This window comes from Juglans microcarpa x Juglans regia, chromosome 1D, assembly GCF_004785595.1.
Source record: "Juglans microcarpa x Juglans regia isolate MS1-56 chromosome 1D, Jm3101_v1.0, whole genome shotgun sequence".
Lineage (NCBI taxonomy): Eukaryota > Viridiplantae > Streptophyta > Magnoliopsida > Fagales > Juglandaceae > Juglans > Juglans microcarpa x Juglans regia.
In genome coordinates, this window is record NC_054594.1 from 15,377,869 (window position 1) to 15,396,738 (window position 18,870).

At 38.3% G+C, this 18,870-nt stretch overlaps 1 protein-coding gene and 1 non-coding gene across 5 annotated transcripts in view; both read left to right on the forward strand.

Moving 5' to 3' along the window:
* Positions 1-539: 539 nt before the first annotated feature.
* The window catches only part of LOC121251147 (mediator of RNA polymerase II transcription subunit 8), a 51,024-nt gene continuing 32,693 nt past the window's right edge, over positions 540-18,870 (forward strand). For 2 of the 4 annotated variants that reach the window (XM_041150494.1, XM_041150503.1), the window contains exons 1-4: positions 562-943; positions 5,572-5,696; positions 18,159-18,283; positions 18,388-18,571. In XM_041150494.1, coding sequence (XP_041006428.1) covers positions 738-943; positions 5,572-5,696; positions 18,159-18,283; positions 18,388-18,571 — 640 coding nt within the window. In that variant the 5' untranslated portion in view covers positions 562-737. Of the gene's footprint in view, positions 944-5,571; positions 5,697-18,158; positions 18,284-18,387; positions 18,572-18,870 lie in introns of all 4 variants that reach the window. The other 2 variants (XM_041150486.1, XM_041150513.1) reach the window with 2 other exon arrangements.
* TRNAS-GCU lies at positions 16,927-17,014 on the forward strand. The gene has a single exon. It is a non-coding gene; the product is annotated as a tRNA-Ser (tRNA).

The window sequence follows — 18,870 nt, forward strand, 5'->3', positions numbered from 1 at the left end:
TAATGAGATATTTTAAGTATGCAAACAAGCGTAAAAGTCAATTGCAGACACTAGGCCCCCCGTTTGGATGTTGAGATAGTCTCAACCCCATCTCATTCCGTTACATTTCAACATCTAAATATTACTCAAACATACTTTTAAATTTTAGATTTTTAAATTTTTAACTTTTTTATCTAATAATTACAATCTCTGAATTTTCATCTAATAATTATAATGTTTGACTTCTAAACAAAACATAAAATATAAATAAAAATTTTCAAATTAAAAAAAATTATAATATTTTATTTAATTATTTTTTCTTATTTTTTTAAATACTATAAAAAATCTTAATTCAAATCATTTCATTATTGACCTTCATTTGTTTGGATTTAGAGATAATTTTATCTCATTTTATTTTATCATTATATATTTTTTAAATTCTCATATAAAATATAATAAGCAATTCAATTTTTTAAATTTTAAAATAATAATAATATTAAAAAAATAATATTCAAACGATATTTTATTTAATCGAACTAATTTACCTCATTTCACCGTTTAAACCATCGGTTACAAATTTATAATCTCATCTCTTCGCACAACCGGCGCAGGGGCTCCTTCACCATCGGCCAAACCCGTTTGACATGAAAAACGAAACCGAACCCCGAAATTTTAATCCGAAACATTGTCGGATTTTTAGAACTTAGTATCAGTTCCTCCCGGTCCTCTCTCTTCCTCTTGAGCCTGGGATTTCAGCCATGGAGGGTGTAGTGGTACAGAACCAGTCACAGCAACAGCAACAACAACAACAACAGCAGCAGCAGCCGGAGAGGTTGAACCAAGCGGTGCAGCAGCAGCTGAACCTGGAAGCTGTGAAGACCCGAGCCATCAGTCTCTTCAAAGCCATATCTCGCATCCTCGAAGACTTCGACGCCTATGCTCGCACCAACACCACCCCCAAATGGTCCTTCCCCCTTCCCTTCTCTCTTTCATTTCTAAATCGTTATTCCTTAATTTCTCCCAGTTAATAATGGTTGCTCGCACTAATTATTCTTTCTGCGGTTGCTTGGAATCTGTGTAAATTTTCTGCATTATAGGTAATCTCGAATTTAATTTAAAATTTGTAGATTGATCGGCTGCTTGGTTATTGGGAAAGTTACGGAATCCCGGTTTTCATGAAATTGATATTTTAGAAGATGGATGTTGAGGTCATGTTGGTAATTGCTGGTAATAACTTTTGTCGAGGTTGTTATATATGTAAAAAAAGAGCCAGATTTTATGGAGGTATAGCTATGATCTGAAGTGATTTTTTTTCTTGCTAAAAAAAAAAAAACACTATAGCTAGGAATTACTAGGGTGGATGGTTGGGAAACATGCCAGTTTGGATAATTTTTCTCTACTTATTATGGAAATGTTCGATGATTTTTAATAATTTTTTGCATGTTTGTGAAAGTAAGGCCTCAGAGAAATATCTTCACTCATTTTTCTGGTAATTGATGAAAAGAAATTCATTACCCTCCCTGTATAGTCTGCAATGGTAATTCGTAAGGGTTTGGCTAATAGTTTTTGTGATTTTGAGTATGGTGCACCCTGGACATTTTTTCCCCATATTCCTTTGACTTTTCAAGTGGTGGAAGTCTTGTTGCCAGCATGTTTGTTAGGAGTATGATTGCTTGATGCTAACCCTTTTTAAAACTTGGAAAAATATAACTAGGAATCTCAAGTGTCAACGAGGAAAACACTAATTTTAGTAACCATGGTGTAAGACCCTGGATTCTAGGTAAGAGAGTGGTGAATTGAATCCTACATTGCTAGGGAAGGAGAAATTTTTGCGGTTTATAATGATTCCAAGGGTGCTCTAATTGTAACATTGACTATTTCTTTTGAATATATAAGCCCAAATGTGGCTTGGACTTTCATTGGGTCGCTACATGTGGAAGAAAAAAAATCTCTTACCTAACTCAAGTGCTTTTTTTTTAATAGGTAAAAAAAAAAAAAAAAAAAAAAAACGAAGAAGAAGATAAAGATTTAAAGAAAGAAAAGGAACACATATTTGTGACAAGGGAGATACTTGTGAAGAGGACTGAGGTGTTTGCGTTTTTTGTTTCATTTTATTATTGTAACACCTTGTCCCTCTAGGGTTTTAAAGCTAGAAGAAGTGAATGCTACTAACCTTAAAAATGTTTATGTTTTTATCATGATTTCATAACATTTATGAAAACTCAAAGTATTGTATTGAAATAAAATCTCTCCAAAATAAACTTGTCAATAGCACTTATTATAGGAGAACACAACAGTCATGTGCTACAAAATATTCAAACTGTAAATAAATCAGAATTTTCCTTAGTGCCTCAAGCCTCAATGTCATCCCCCAAAACAACATCCTGTTAGGAAGCATCCTCATAATCTTCCTCACCTGGGGTTGGAAAAACATAAAAAAACAAAATGAGTTGAATACTTATTAAGAACTACGTCATACGGTAAAAACATAATAACAATCTAGATTTCAGTTAACATCAACATTCTCAAGAAAGCATTAACTTCATAGTATATGTAAATGTTAACCTCAAATCATAAAAGAAACATTCATTTCTTAACCTCATATTCTTAATGACCGTTACACACTAACCCTTGCGGTCATTGCTCTATCCGTGCCTAGCGGATAAGAACCTAGCCTCCTCAAGAATGGGTCATCACTAGGTGCACTACTAGTGATGCATTCTGGCATTGCAATTCACCCCAACCTCATGGTATTGCCTTCACTTTCATGGTCAGTACATTAACCTCAACAATCACATGCAGTCATACCTTTCCATTTTCCTTTCTTTCCTTTAACCTTATCTTTTCCTTGCCTTTCATTTATTAAAATGATATAGTCATACTATAATATTCAATCACATCATCATTCATGAAGTTTCACAATCACATGTAATTACCTTCATCATAAATAGGGTTCATGAAAAGGGGCTACCAATGAAGGCTCGTACAAATACATATACCTTTATAAACATTTGCTTTACATGTATAGTTGCAAAAAACCTTTCAGTTTACATAAAATGATGTATAGAAAAACATGGTCATAGTCACTTACCTCAATCCTTGTACAAATAAGCTAAAAGCTCGAACCACAAAGCCTTCAAATGGGTAACAAAGCATATAGCGGGATAAGTATCTCTTTACATTAAGCAACGCACAAAGCATGCATCATGCAATTAACCTAATCCTAGTTTTAGACTCAACCCTAGTTTTAGACACAACCTTTAACCTAATCCTTAGCGTTTTCACCTTTCTTTTATTCAACTTATAAAATTGCATAGTATGCCTCCAAGTAGTACCAATCCTCGTTGCTTGACCTAAAAGCTTTCCACATGAAATAAATGACTCTAAAATACCACTCTTCATTATTTTACAAATTCTAGTCCAAAATACTCAAGTGGGTTAAATCCTTAACCAAGCGTCTCCATAAATAACTCAACCAAGGCTCATAAACTTAAATCCGAAAATGCAAACTATGGACACTTAAAATGATGACCAAACCCGAGTTGCACCTCACATAGAGAAAAACACCCATTTTTTTTACATCCTCAAACACTTCCATCCTAAGCCTATAAGAGTCATACCTCTTAGAGATTTTCTTTGGACGATTAATAACATACACAAATTTCAGACTAAACCACATGTACACATACTGTCCCATAATCATTACACACATGCCCGAACATGCACTCACATACATGTACGGTTCATGCCTAACCGAGTTGCACCCATCATGAGACCTCAATACCTATATTTTTACATGTCCAATGTTCCCATCCGAGATACTCTGGCGCTATGGTGACTTCCGTAACATGTATACTCCGTTATTCCCACGGTTCCGACCGCTATTCATCAACCCATACACAACACATTACACACACTGTCTGCTCCCCCTTGCCCCATGGTTATAAGTCTAAACACACATGTAAGGGACAAGGAAGAGACTTATACCTAGAGAAAACGGGTCTTAGCTGTGGCAGTGGGCATGACCGAGAGTTGAAACCGAGAACTCTCCCCTGTTTCAGTTAACAAAAACAGAGCATATATCTCATGTAAGGAAATCAACCTACGGTGAAGTTAGGGATTGGCTGTAGGTGTGGAGGATATTGGGCTCACTTGGTGGATGAGGCGTTCATCTGGTGGTTGGTGGTGGCTGAGAATGGCGGTGACTCTAGCACGATCTGTGTGCATCGGGAGTGTCTGTGCATGCATTGAGAGTGATTGAGCTCCTTCTCTCGGTCGGGTTTAGATGGTTGGCGATACATGGCGGCGAAGAGGTGGTGCTATGGAGGGGCAAGCGTGAGGTAGGGTATAACTCACAGTGGTGGCCAAGTGGTGCATTACGGTTTTCGTTACAATTTCGCAAAATTGATGCTTGTCACGGCTGGTGTTGCTCCCAGTGGCATGAGCCTGTTTCCGACGTTGCCTAGGGGTAAATGAGGGCATTAGTTGGTGGTTATCGGCGAAGCCGAACAAAAGTGGTGTGTTTTATGTTTGTTTTGAGTGTTTGCATAGTGCTGCGATGTGGGGATCACCTGGTTTCTTGGGCGGCGCATAGGGTAGGTCTGGTGATGCTTGTCGGTGTGGTGCTGAGGACTGTAACTGACCAAGAGGAAGAGACTAGGGCAATGGCTGGAAGGGTAGGTGATCTCACGTTCGTTACATATGTGCATATATATGCACGTCAAACCAGGTGGGGTCTTCACCTATGGTGTGGGTCTTGGGTCTTAGGGTGTACATGGTCACGGGTTGGGCCTTCCAAAGGATCTGGGTCTTATTTCCTTAACACACAATTCTAATGGGCTTAGGGCCTAGACTACATCCTAACCCATTTCCATTTCCAACCAAGTTCTAATCCCGAGAACTTAAACCCTAAAATCCCTTAAGGACCAAAATCCAACCCCTTTCTATTTAACCTAACTAAAAAAATTAAGGTCCAATAAAATATCCAATCCAAGCTAGGCTCCCAAACATAATACCTTAATAAAAAGACCGAAACTTCCAAAAAATTTAAATTTACTAGCATAAAATAATGACTTAAATCATACATAAAATAATGGCATAAAATAATACCATCAACCACAATAAATAATAATACAATATAATAATGAAATAATTAATTTATAAATCATACTGTGGGTTACAATTATTCTCCTGTTCTTTTGTTTGTACTAGTTGCCCTGTTTTCTTTGAGCCTATTCTTTTTCTGCTCTGAACTTCTCAAAATGTCATTTAAAACCAAAGTTTGATTGAATTTTTTGAGAAATGATGTGGATGTTATTATATCCAATCCACATACGTGAAGTTCTAGTAAGAGAAGGAATCCAAAACAACCAAAATACTGGGTTTGTGTGGGTAGAAACCTCGTGTAGTTGAAAAAAAAGACATGGAAACGTAATTAACTTGTTTTGATCAGTAAACCAATTTTATTGATAGAAATAGGCATAGCACAATTGTGGTTTATTCATTACTGCTGATTATTTTTATAGTAAATTATGCTGACACACTTTTTTTTTTTTAAAGTATTTGCCTTAACACACTTTTGTTGTGCACCAGGCAAGACATTTTGGGGCAATATTCTATGGTGAATCTTGAGCTTTTCAACATCGTTGATGAAATTAAGAAGGTTTCCAAGGCTTTTGTAGTAAATCCAAAGAACGTGAATGCAGAGAATTCTACGAGTATGCATTTTTCATCTTAACATGAGTAAGGCGCATATAATTAATTCTTTGCTAGAAGCCTATTCATCTTAAAGTAGTACACCTTACCTATAATGATCTTCACACCCTTAAATCTGATGAAATATAAAAATGAAGAGGCAATTGTGCACATAGATATGGATGGTTTAAAGTATTATTGTTACTGATAAAAAAAAAAAAGTATTATTGTCACCATGCCATTTAGAGTTTTCATGTTATTTTATCTATAATCATGAACAGTTTTGAACTTGCTATTCCTGTAATTATAATTCTAAACTATAATAAAAGCCTGCTCTACTTGGATAAAAATCCTCACTTTGTCTAATATGCAGCCTTACTAACCCCCATCTCTAATGGGGTTTTGTAGTTTTAAGGGAATGTTGGGGGTTTGTATATGGAATAAAGTTTGCTCTCCCATCTCTAATGGAGGTTTGGGGGTTTGTAATTTGATGATTTATAATAAAACTTTGTTGGATAAATGGTTATGGAGATATCAATCGGAAGGGAAGTCGCTTTGGAGGGAGGTTATTGATTGTAAATATGGAAGTGCTTGGGTTAAGGGGGGCGTATGGTGTAGGTCTATGGAAATTCATTAGAAAGGGCTGTGAGAGTTTTGCAAGCCATGTAATTGGAGAGGGTTCTAGGATTCGATTTTGGCTTGACATTTGATGTGGTGAAAATGCTCTCAGTAGGGTGTTTCTGGTCATCTATCGTCTGTTTTCTAATTGGCTTGCCTCTATTTCAGATCTGTTAGTCCGTTCTAATTGCTCTTTCAAGTGGGATGTTTGTTTTACTAGAGGTATACACGATTTGGAAATTGATGAACTTTTAGCCTTCTTCAGTTTTTTATACTCTTTGAGGCTTGGTAGCAATGATGTTGTGGAGGCCCAAAGGGAGCAATAAGTTTACAGTTCGATTGTATTATAAGCTTTTGACATCTCATGTGCCTTCCCAAAGTCTTTTTTTTTTTTTTTTTTTTTTTTCATATGGACTGCTTCTCTTTGGAAAATTTTGACGACGGACAATTTAAGGAAGCACAGTTTCATTGTTATGGACTTGTGTTACATGTGTAAGAAGCGTGCGGAATCAATGTATCATTTACTTTTGCATTCTAAGGTGGCAAGGGCATTGAGGATGGAGTTTTTGTAGAACCAGTATGGCTTGGGTAATGCCTTTGAGAGCGGTAGACCTTCTAGCTAGTTGGAACGGTCTTCACGGTTGTTCTCAGGTGGCTGCGGTTTGGAGGATGGTTCCCTTGTGTCTTATGTGATGTATCTGGATGAAAATGAATGATCGGTGTTTTAATGATAAGGAGCGCACTTTGGAGGAACTACGAAATTTTTTTGTGCACACCTTATTGCTTTGGTTTTTTGCTTTAGTGTTTAACGGAGCTGATGCTCATGATTTTTTTGTTGTCGTTTTCTAGTTCTTAGAATGTATTTATGTGTTTCTTTTGTATACTCCCAGTGTACATGGGCTTTGCCTATTTTATTTGTATTAATAAAACTGTCTTTCTTATTTATAAAAAACAAAAACGTTACATAAGAAAGTGAGAACCTTACGTTGGGGATATTAGCTTCCATATGTGCTCTCTTTTGAAAAAATGTTGCTTCTATATAGACCTACATGCAGCTTCATACAGCCTAGTCTTAGCTTTAATTCAAATTTAATTGATTATATGGATACCTTAGATTTAATAAATTCAACTCAATTAGATACGTGGAAGGTCAACGTGTTAGGGACCTTGGTCTAGTCCCTAAACATTGGGTTGTCCTCGCTTTGGTTCTCCTTGTGATGACCGATTGCCTTAGCCCGCTTGGACTTTTGATCAATAATGACAATGTATGATGGTAAAGATGAGTTCTTAGGTTGATGAAGGTATGATATTTAGTGGCAAAATGGTGATGATGATGAGTTCGGGTAATCTAAGTGATGAATATGGGTGTTTGATGCTAAGTGGAATGGCTTGAAGGTTGCCCTTGATGTTGGGGACACTTGGAAGATGATTAGGGTTGGTAGGGTGAAGTGCAACTAGGGTTTTGTGTGTTGGCTAAGGATGATTTCGAGATTGAAAGAGTTGGACTAGGGTTGGAGTCTTTGGATGAGATGTTAGGGTTTGGAAATGATGTGGAAGAATGGGGTTAGGGTTTGGTGGCTAGGGTTGGCCGACTATGGTAGAGTATGAAAGTCTTTGATTGACTTTGAGAGATTTTAGGGGATGAGAGATTTGAGGGATTAGATGTTGTAGATGAGATGGAGTTTGATTGAGTCAAGGGTTGTTCCTTGAGTTTAGGGATTTGGAGATAGATATGGAAAGGTTCCAAGATGGAAGGAATCTTTTGGGGAATAAGGACTTTTGGATTTGGCTATTTGGGTAAGTCAATGGTTGACTTGAGAGATTTTAGCAATGAGTATTTTAGGGAATGGTTGAGTGATTGAAGAAATTGAATGATTCAAGGGAAATTCCTAGAATTAAGGGATTGGCTAGGATAAGATAAAGAAGGTAGGATTTGAATATGACAAAAGATGGAGTCTTTGGTTGACTAGGTGTATGGAAGGAGTTGAGAGATTTAAGGGATGAGTGATTCTAGGGAAGTTCATAGAATTAAGGGATGTGATTGGGATGAGTCAACGTTCCTAAAGTTAAGGAAGTTGTCAAGTGGGACTCTTGAGAGGTGGCTAGGGTTTATGGAAGATAAGTGTTTTGGCTAGGTCAATGGATATGATAGAGGCAAAGTATGGTAAGTGGCAATTATTGAAAGATGAAGACAAAGGAATTTCGGCTACGGCTTAGTTGGATTGGATGAAGGGTATTTTGGGATATGGCCGAATATGGAAATTAGGGCAAACACATGTGGTGGTCGAAATTTGTGTATGGAGAGGATTGAATGGATGCAAGAAAATTTATGGGTGAACAATTTGGATGAACACGTATGAACATTCAAGAACACAACGATGAACAATTTCACCACCAAGTTAAGAATGCACAAAGATGAATGGATCCAACAAAGGAAAATGAAGACTCTTTTTGGTTTATGTGGATATTTTAATATGTAAGAAAGTGTAGAAGAACAAGATGAAAAATATATATGAACAATGATAGATAATTGAATGGAACAAAGAAATACTCATAAGATTGATAGATAAACAATTCAACACCTATTCACGAATTGCAAGATGATGAATCAAAGATAGATAAGTGGACAACACCTATTCACGAATTGCAGAGTGATGATTCTTTACTAGGGATTCATGAATTTTACCCAAGTAACCCAAATGCCTAGCATCGAAAGGGTGATCTCAAGAACAATAATCTACCCACTTAGGGAATTTGCCAAAGGTTCAAAAGATGTAAACTAAATGCCTAAAGGTCCTATTTATAGAGAATATAAAGTGGAAACCCTAATAGGTCCCTTAATAAATAAATAAATAAATAAATAAATAAATAAACAAACAAACAAACAAGTGATAGTGGTGTGGAACCCATGGGGGCCCACAACATTGGCCCTTGGTGGCCTTGGCTGGCCCATGGCGTGGGCCATGGGCATGGCTGTCGTGTGGCTGGCATGGCCCAGGCAAGGCTTGGGTGCTATGTGTGTGCGCTGGCCTGCGCACGCGCATGCTCTGGGAGTGCGTGTTGGCCTGCGCACACTGGGCATGCGCACTGGGTGCTAGGTGTGCGCGCTGAGCGCGTGTCAAGACCCCATAAAAAATCGTCCTAGGACATGGTCCTAGGCATGCATGGGCCAGCCAAGGCCACCAAGGGCCAATGCCGTGGGCCTCCATGGGTTCCACACCACTATCACTTATTTATTTATTTATTTTATTTATTTTTATTTATCAAGGGACCTATTAGGATTTCCACTTTGTATTCTCTATAAATAGGACCCTTAGACATTTAGTTTACATCTTTTGAACCTTTGGCAAATTCCCTAAGTGGGTAGATTATTGTTCTTAAGATCACCTTTTCGGTGCTAGGCACTTGGGCTATTTGGGTGCAATTCGTGAATCCCTAGTAGAGAATCATCACATTACAATTCGTGAATAGGTGTGATTCAATTTATCTTGTTCTCGCAACTTGGTGCAATTCGTGAATTCAAGTTGTTATCTTTGTTATTTTTAAGTTCATCAATAAAGAAGTTTATTTCATTTATGTGCAATTCGTGAATCATAGTTGAATTGACTATCTTTTGTTCCATTCCATTATCTTTATTGTTCTTATTTTTCATCTTATTTATCTACACTTTCTTGCATATCTGAATATCCATATAAACCAAAAAGAGTCTTCTTATTCATTTGTTGAGTCCATTCATCTTTGTGCATTCTTTACTTAGTGGTGAAGTTCATCATTGTGTTCTTGAATGTTCATACGTGTTCATCCATATTGTTCATCCATTTGATCCTTGTCACCCACAAATTTCGACCACCACATTGTTTGCCCTACCTTCCATAATTGGCCACATCCCATAATTACCCTTCATCCATCATATTCATTGACCTAGCTGAAATTGCCACTTCCTATCATCCAAGTTGCCCTAGCCGTGAGTCATACTTACCATAAGTGGCTTGCCTATAAATCTTTCCATATCCATAAAACCCTAGTCCATATACACCACTTACATATTCGGCCACACCAAAGTCTTCCATCCATAAAACCCTAGCCGTTCACCTCAAATCTCTAGTAGTTAATTCATTTGTTTTAAGAGTCTTGCCTCCATCTACTCACACAAACCCTAGCCGTCCATCAAGAGACCTCTTTGGCAACTTCTTTAATTCAAGGAAAGTTGACTCAACCCATGCTAATCACTTGATTCTAGGAACTTCTCTAGAATCACTCAATCGCTCCAATCACTCATCCAATTCCTTAAATCTCTCAACTCCTTTCATAAACGTAGTCAACCAAAGACTCCATCCTCTTGCTATATTCAAATCTAAATCCTATCTTCCTTATCTTATCCTAGCCAATCCCTAAAGTCAAGGAGCAACCCTTGACTCATTCAAACTGCATCTCATCTACCATATTCAATCCCTCAAATCTCTCATTCCATAGAATCTCTCAAAGTCAATCAAAGACTTCTATACTCTACCATAGTCGGCCAACCCTAGCCACCAAACCCTAGCCTCATTCTTCCACATCATTTCCAAACCCACATCATTTCCAAACCCTAGCATTTCATCCAAAGACTCTAACCCTAGTTCAACTCTTCCAATCTCGAAATCATCCTTAGCCACCACACAAAATCCTAACTACACTTTACCCTGCCAACCTTAATCATCTTCCAAGTGTCTCCAACATCAAGGGCAACCTTCAAACCATTTCACTTAGCATCAAACACCCATATTCACTTATACCCAAACTTATCATCATCACCATTTCGCCACTAAACATCATACCTTCATCAATCTAGGAACTCATCTTTTCCATCGTACATTGCCATTATTGATCAAAGTCCAAGCAAGAGGGCTTAGGCAATCAGTCATCACAAAGAGAACCAAGGTGAGGACAACCCAATGTTTAGGGAGTAGACCGAGGATCCTAACATTAATGGTGTTTTCATTGAGAGTCAATCTTGCTTGGTGCTCTTGAGAAGCCCTAACATTTTGGTGCTTTCATCAAGAGATTTCATTGGAAAGTTCGTTGGGAGTCTCATTGATGCTTATTCTTGCTAGGCGTTCTTAAGAGTTCTCACTTCTTCCCGAGGTAAACAATGCGATAACTCATTGAATTGGTTGGGGGAGTCCCTCGAGGATCCCATTATTTTTATTGTGCTAAGAAATTGAAGTTTGAGGGTTGAGAATGAGAACAAAATAAGATTGTTTGTAGGGGTCAACCACACGAGTTGGTGGAAGACCCAAGGTTGGACCTCAAGCTTGTTGCAAGAAGGGGTTGTCCACCCGACAAGGTGGACAACTCAAGGTTGAATTTTTGAAGGTTGAACCATCACCATGCACGGGGACACTCTAGAATTAGAGCGCCTTGTGGCATTAGAAGGGCGTACAACAAGGCTTTACCATGTCCTTAATGAGGTCAACACTACCATGGCCAAATTAAGGATGGCCATGAAAGCCACTTGCCGTAGGAGTGAAGAGAATAGACGAACCTTTGAAGCCATGGGGAGGGAGACAAATGAAAGTTTAAAGAGGCTTGAAAGAAAAAAGAATGAAGCACTTATTTTGATGGGAGACGACACCATCAAGAGAGAGGTGGAAGCCACCATGAGAAAAGATACAAGGGAGACCACTATGAGGAGAGAAGAGGAAACCGGGCTTATGACCGACGACCAATGAGGCATAGAGTGGATTTTCCTAAGAATAGTAGAGGGGAGAAGAAAAGAAGTTGGACCACTTTGCTAATTAAGGAAGTTAAGCCTTGTGAGGCCATCATGTCCAAGTCATTGTGTATAGGTGAAGAAAATTGTTTTGCCTTGAAGGAGACAAGAAAAGACTATGTGGGCTTGAGTTTGTCAAATTTGATCCTTGAGGACAAGGATAATCTTGAAGGAAGGGGGAATGCCAAGACCCCATAAAAAACTGCCCTAGGACATGGTCCTAGGCATGCATGGGCCAACCAAGGCCACCAAGAGCCAATGCCGTGGGCCCCCATGGGTTCCACACCATTATCACTTGTTTATTTATTTCTTTTATTTATTTTTATTTATCAAGGGACCTATTAGAGTTTCCACTTTGTATTCTCTATAAATAGGACCCTTAAGCATTTAGTTTACATCTTTTGAACCTTTGGCAAATTCCCTAAGTGGGTAGATTATTGTTCTTGAGATCACCCTTTTGGTGCTAGGCACTTGGGCTACTTGGGTGTAATTCATGAATCCCTAGTAAAGAATCATCACCTTGCAATTCGTGAATATGTGTGATTCAATTTATCTTGTTCTTGCAACTTAGTGCAATTCTTGAATCCAAGTTGTTATCTTTGTTATTTTCAAGTTCATCAATAAATAAGTTTATTTAATCTATGTGCAATTTGTGAATCATAGTTGAATTGACTATCTTTTGTTCCATTCCATTATCTTTATTGTTCTTATTTTTCATCTTGTTCATCTACACTTTCTTGTATATCTAAATATCCATATTAACCAAAAAGAGTCTTCTTATTCTTTTGTTGAGTCCATTCATCTTTGCGCATTTTTGACTTGGTGGTGAAGTTGTTCATCATTGTGTTCTTGAATGTTCATACGTGTTTATCCATATTGTTTATCCATTTGATCTTTGTCACTCACAAATTTCGACCACCACATTGTTTGCCCTACCTTCCATAATTGGCCACATCCTATAATTACCCTTCATCCATCATATTCATTGACCAAGCCGAAATTGCCACTTCCCATCATCCAACTTGCCTTGGCCGTGAGTCATACTTACCATAAGTGGCTTGCCCATAAATCTTTCCATATCCATAAAACCCTAGTCCATATACTCTACTTACATATTCGGCCATACCAAAGTCTTCCATCCATAAAACCCTACTCATCCATCTCAAATCTCTAGAAGGTAATTCATTCCTTTTAGGAGTCTTGCCTCCATCCACTCACACAAATCCTAGCCGTCCATCAAGAGACCTCTTTGGCAACTTCCTTAATTCAAGGAAAGTTGACTCAACCCATGCCAATCCCTTGATTCTAGGAACTTCCCTAGAATCACTCAATCCCTCCAATCACTCATCCAATTCCTTAAATCTCTCAACTTCTTTCTTAGACCTAGTCAACCAAAAACTCTATCCTCTTGCCATATTCAAATCTAAATCCTATCTTCCTTATCTTATCCTAGCCCATCCCTAAAGTCAAGGAGCAACCCTTGACTTATTCAAACTCCACCTCATCTACCATATCCAATCTCTCAAATCTCTCATTCCCTAGAATCTCTCAAAGTCAATCAAAGACTTCCATACTCTACCATAGTCGGCCAACCCTAGCCACTAAACCCTAGCTTCATTCTTCCACATCATTTCCAAACCCTAGCATCTCATCCAAAGACTCCAAGCTTAGTCCAACTCTTCTAATCTCGAAATCATCTTTAGCCACCACACAAAACCCTAACTACACTTTACCCTATCAACCCTAATCATCTTCCAAGTGTCCCTAACATCAAGGGCAACCTTCAAGCCATTCCACTTAGCATCAAAAACCCATATTCATCACTTAGATTATCCAAATTCATCATCATCACCATTTCGCCACTAAACATCATACCTTCATCAACCTAGGAACTCATCTTTTCTATCATACATTGCCATTATTGATCAAAGTCCAAGCAAGAGGGCTTAGGCAATCGGTCATCACAAAGAGAACCAAGGCGATGACAACCCAATATTTAGGGACTAGACCGAGGTCCCTAACAGCGTGCCTGCTGGGCTTGTTAGGGACCCCGGTCTTCTCCCTGACACTAAGGACCACGAGCTTGCCTTGGTGAGGGTGATGATCGAGTGACCTAGCTAACTTGCTTGGCCTTCCACAAAGGATTGGTGTTTGAGTGATGGAATGATGAAGATGATGACGAACTTGAGTAGGCTAAGTGTTTAGGGAGGGCAAATCAATGTGGGCGGCTTGGGACCTGTCCTTGAGTGTAGCGCCAAGATGATGGGCTAGGATTGGATGAGTGAGGTGAGGTTAGGGTTTTGGATGATCTAAGTGATGATTATGACTGTTTGATGCAATGTGGACAGCTTGAAGGGTGCCCTTGATGTTGGGGCCACTTGGAAGATGATTAGGATTGGTATGGTGAAGTGTAGCTATGGTTTTGTGTGGTGGCCAATGATGATTTCGAGATTAGGAAGAGATGGACTAGGGTCGGAGTCTTGGATGAGATGCTAGGGTTTGGAAAGTGTTTGAATGAGTCTAGGGTTGCTTCTTGGCTTTAGGAATTAGGAGATGGAAGATAAGATTTGAAAATGGCAAGATAGGATTGGGATCTTTAGTTGACTTGAGTGATTGTAGTGAATGAGAGATTTGAATGATTGAATATGGTAGATGAGATGAAGTTTGAATGAGTCAAGGGTTGCTCATTGACTTTAGGGATTGGTTAGGATAAGATAAGGAAGATATGATTTGGATTTGAATATGCCAAGAGGATGGAGTCTTTGGTTGACTAGGTCTATGGAAGGAGTTGAGAGATTTAAGGAATTGGATGAGTGATTGGAGTGAGTCAACTTTCCTTGAATTAAGGAAGTTGCCAAATGGAACTCTTGAGGGATGGCTAGGGTTTGTGGGAGTGGATGGAGGCAAGACTCCTAAAAGAAAATGAATTACATTCTAGAGATTTGAGGTGGACGGCTAGGGTTTTATGGATGGAAGACTTTGGTGTGGCCGAATATGTAAGTGGAGTATATGGACTAGGGTTTTATGGATATGGAAAGATTTATGGACAAGCCATTTATGGTAAGTATGACTCACGGCTATGGCAAGTTGGATGATGGGAGGTGACAATTTCGGCTAGGTCAATGAATAGGATAGATGAAAGGTAATTTTGGGATGTGACCAATTATGGAAGGTAGGGCAAACAATGTGGTGGCGAAATTTGTAAGTGACAGTGATCAAATGGATGAACAATATGGATGAACACGTATGTACATTCAAGAACACAATGATGAACAACTTCACCACCAAGTCAAGAATGCACAAAGATGAATGGACTCAACAAAGGAATAAGAAGACTCTTTTTGGTTTATATGGATATTTAGATATGTAAGAAAGTGTAGATGAACAAGATGAAAATAAGAACAATGAAGATAATGGATGAACAATGGATGAACAAGATAACACTTTAACTATTGATTCACGGATTCCACAATAGTTGAAATAAACCTCATAGATTGATAACTTGAAAATAACAAAGATAACACAACTTGGATTCACGAATTGCACCAAGTTGCAAGAACAAGATAAGTTGAATCACACGTATTCACGAATTGCAAGGTGATGATCCTCTACTAGGGATTCACGAATTGCACCCAAGTAGTCCAAGTGCCTAGCACCGAAAGGGTGATCTCAAGAACAGTAATCTACCCACTTAGGGAATTTGCCAAAGGTTCAAAAGATGTAAATGTAAAGACTAATGGTCCTATTTATAAGGATTACAACTTGGAAACTCTCAATAGGTCCATTGGAAAATAAATAATTAAATTAAAATAAACAATAAGGAATAAGATAGTTGGCATGGGCCAAGTGGACCCATGGCATGCATGAGCCCATGGGTGGGCTAGGCTGGCCCATGGCATGGGCCATGGGCATGACTGACATTGTTGTGGGGCTGTCCAGCCTTGTCTCGACATGGCAAGTGGCTTGGCCATAGGCCACAAAACATGGGGTCCTACCAGGGTTGCTGCGTGCGCAGGGCGTGCACGTGCTGCGCTGCTCGCGGGCTTGTCTTGACATGGCCCTGGCGTGCTAATGGCCAGGCCATGTGATGCTGGTGCGCGCTGAGGCATGTCACTAGCCTGACCCTGGGTTGTCAAGGGCATGTCATGGCAGGGGCCATGGCATGTCAGTGGGGCTGTCTTGGGCATGTCATGGCAGGTCAGGGGCAGTGTCAAGGCATGTACCACGGGGTTGTCAAGGCATGTAAGCGACAGTGTCAAGGGGTTGTCAAGGCATGTCAGCGACAGTGTCAAGGGGTTGTCATGGCATGTCAGCGGCAGTGTCAAGGGGCTGTCAAGGCTGAACCATGACATGGTCAAGAGGGAAAACGTGAGCCATGTTCTAATTGACCCGTGCCATTCTTGCAATCTTCCTAGGGCAAACACTACACCCCTAGGGAAGTCCTTTAATGTTGGTCTTAACTCCGGAAGTGGCCCAATCTTGGTTGTCTATGCATGCCTAGGATATATAAATTACTACTATATATTTTATTTTTTACTTAATAAATATATATTATTTTATTATTTTATTTAGGTATTTATAATTATATAGGTAATTATATATATATTAATATGAATTTATATTCATTTTATATTCATTGGAATAGTGGATTGGAGATATTTCTTTCGAACCCTTCATTACTTTATTTTATATCAATGGAATTACTTTTTTTCTATATTTTGTATATTTTTATATGTCTAGATAATTATATATCTATATAATAAACTAAATAAACTAATAATAGAATCAAAATAATATAATAAAAGAAGAGGTATAAAAGAAAGACCCTTTTTTCAAACCTTACTTTTTGTGTAATGTAACATAGTAATTATCCTTTTCAGATGGGGGAGATGGCTGAGTGGACTAAAGCGTTGGATTGCTAATCCGTTGTACGGGTTTTTCGTACCGAGGGTTCGAATCCCTCTCTTTCCGCTTTTGTCAATGACTTGGTATTTTTTTTATTTATCTTTCAATTTAGACGAGTCATAGTCCTAGGGCGGTTTTTGATGGGGTCTTGACACAAAGTTTGTTGTAGAAGTTTGTAAATATTATTAGGAATTGTTGAACTGTGCGCTTGGAAAGTAATTGGTTTTGATATAATTGCTTGTTCTAATTCACTTTGCTTTGTTTCATAGTGAAAGAACATTACTATTCAGTCATAATACGTGAAACATGTGCAACGTATTGTGACAGTGTTGCATGGGCGAATGTGCAGTCTCACATTTGAGTCTTGTCTTTTAGGTTGAACTGGGTTATGTAAATTGTTAGCCAGAAGTTTCTAATCCTTTTAGTGGTGCATATACAGTTGGTGCTTTATGTTTGTGACATGAGATGGCAATTTAACCTTATTACTCTCTTGTTGCATTTGTATGGATATTATCATATCGTTGTATGAGCTAGACTTACTTTTGAGGTGCAAATGTGAATTAAATCTCTTCTACACATGAATTTTAACAGTTATGTATAATTTTAGTCTGCTTTTATTGTAATATCGCGTATAAGGAGTAGAAGGTGGTAAATGAGATCACACATTACTAGGGAGGGAGAAGTTTTTTCCTTTTATAATGATTTCAAGGAGCTCCAATTGTAATATTGACTCGTCTTGCTGGATATAAGCCCAAATGAGGCTTGGGTCTCCCTTGGGCTAATACAAATGGTATAAAAGGCAAGCTCAATCACAAGTGTGGGACTTGAATTATGCCACTTAAAATGCAATGCCTAATGTTGGCATTGGGGTTTTAATGGGGGAGATTATAATACCTCCCTTACTCAAAGTATAATTAGAATATAGGAAGGTGGTGAATGAGATCCTACATTGCTTGGGAAGGAGAAGTTCTTGCATTTTATAATAATTCAAAAGAGCTCCAATTGTAATATTGATTAGTCTTTTTGGAGTATAAGTCAAGAAGCGGCTTGGGACTCCTTGGGTTGTTATATTAAGGACTTCCTCGGGACCTCCTTGGAGTATAAGTCAACACGTGATAAAAATCAACATGTAATTTTAGATTATTTTCAAGTAAATAGATAGTGTAGCTATAAAAAATTAAAATCAATTTGTGGGATTTTGTGATTACAGTACTACCAGTTATGTTGTCTTCGAAACTGCTGCCCGAGATGGAAATGGATGATAACTCCAAAAGAGAGCAGTTGCTTCATGGGATGCAAAACTTGCCAATATCCTCACAAATTGAGAAATTAAAGGTGTTGCAAAGTTGCTTGAGCATCCAATTTTTTGTTCTTGGCTTTTGATGATTTTTTTTGCACCATACATCTAACTAACACATTTAGACATCTCCATTTTACAGGCTAGGATTGATATGATTGGAGCAGCCTGTGAAAGTGCTGAAAAAGTACTAGCTGACACTCGTAAGGCCTATTGTTTTGGAACTCGTCAAGGGCCATCGATTGCCCCAACTTTGGATAAGGGCCAGGCTGCAAAAATTCACGAACAAGAGAATTTACTCCGAGCTGCTGTACATCTAGGCGAAGGCATTACTCTCAACTGCCACTTAATACTCAATGCTGTTACAGATAATATATGTTTTTCATCCAGCTCTAACTCTGTTTAGGTTATTAGTCTTATTTGTTATTTTTGAGATGAAAAAAGTCCATGAAAATTTGCAGGCCTCTACTCTTCTGATTTGTTTCAGCATTTTGTGGTCAAGTAGAGAAGAAGGAAAACAAAAAATTGACTCTATGATAAATAAAAGTTCAACTGAAATCATATATTATATGTTGCTTTATGCTAATAAGAGTTCTCACTGATACCTTTTCCATGTTAAGAGTGG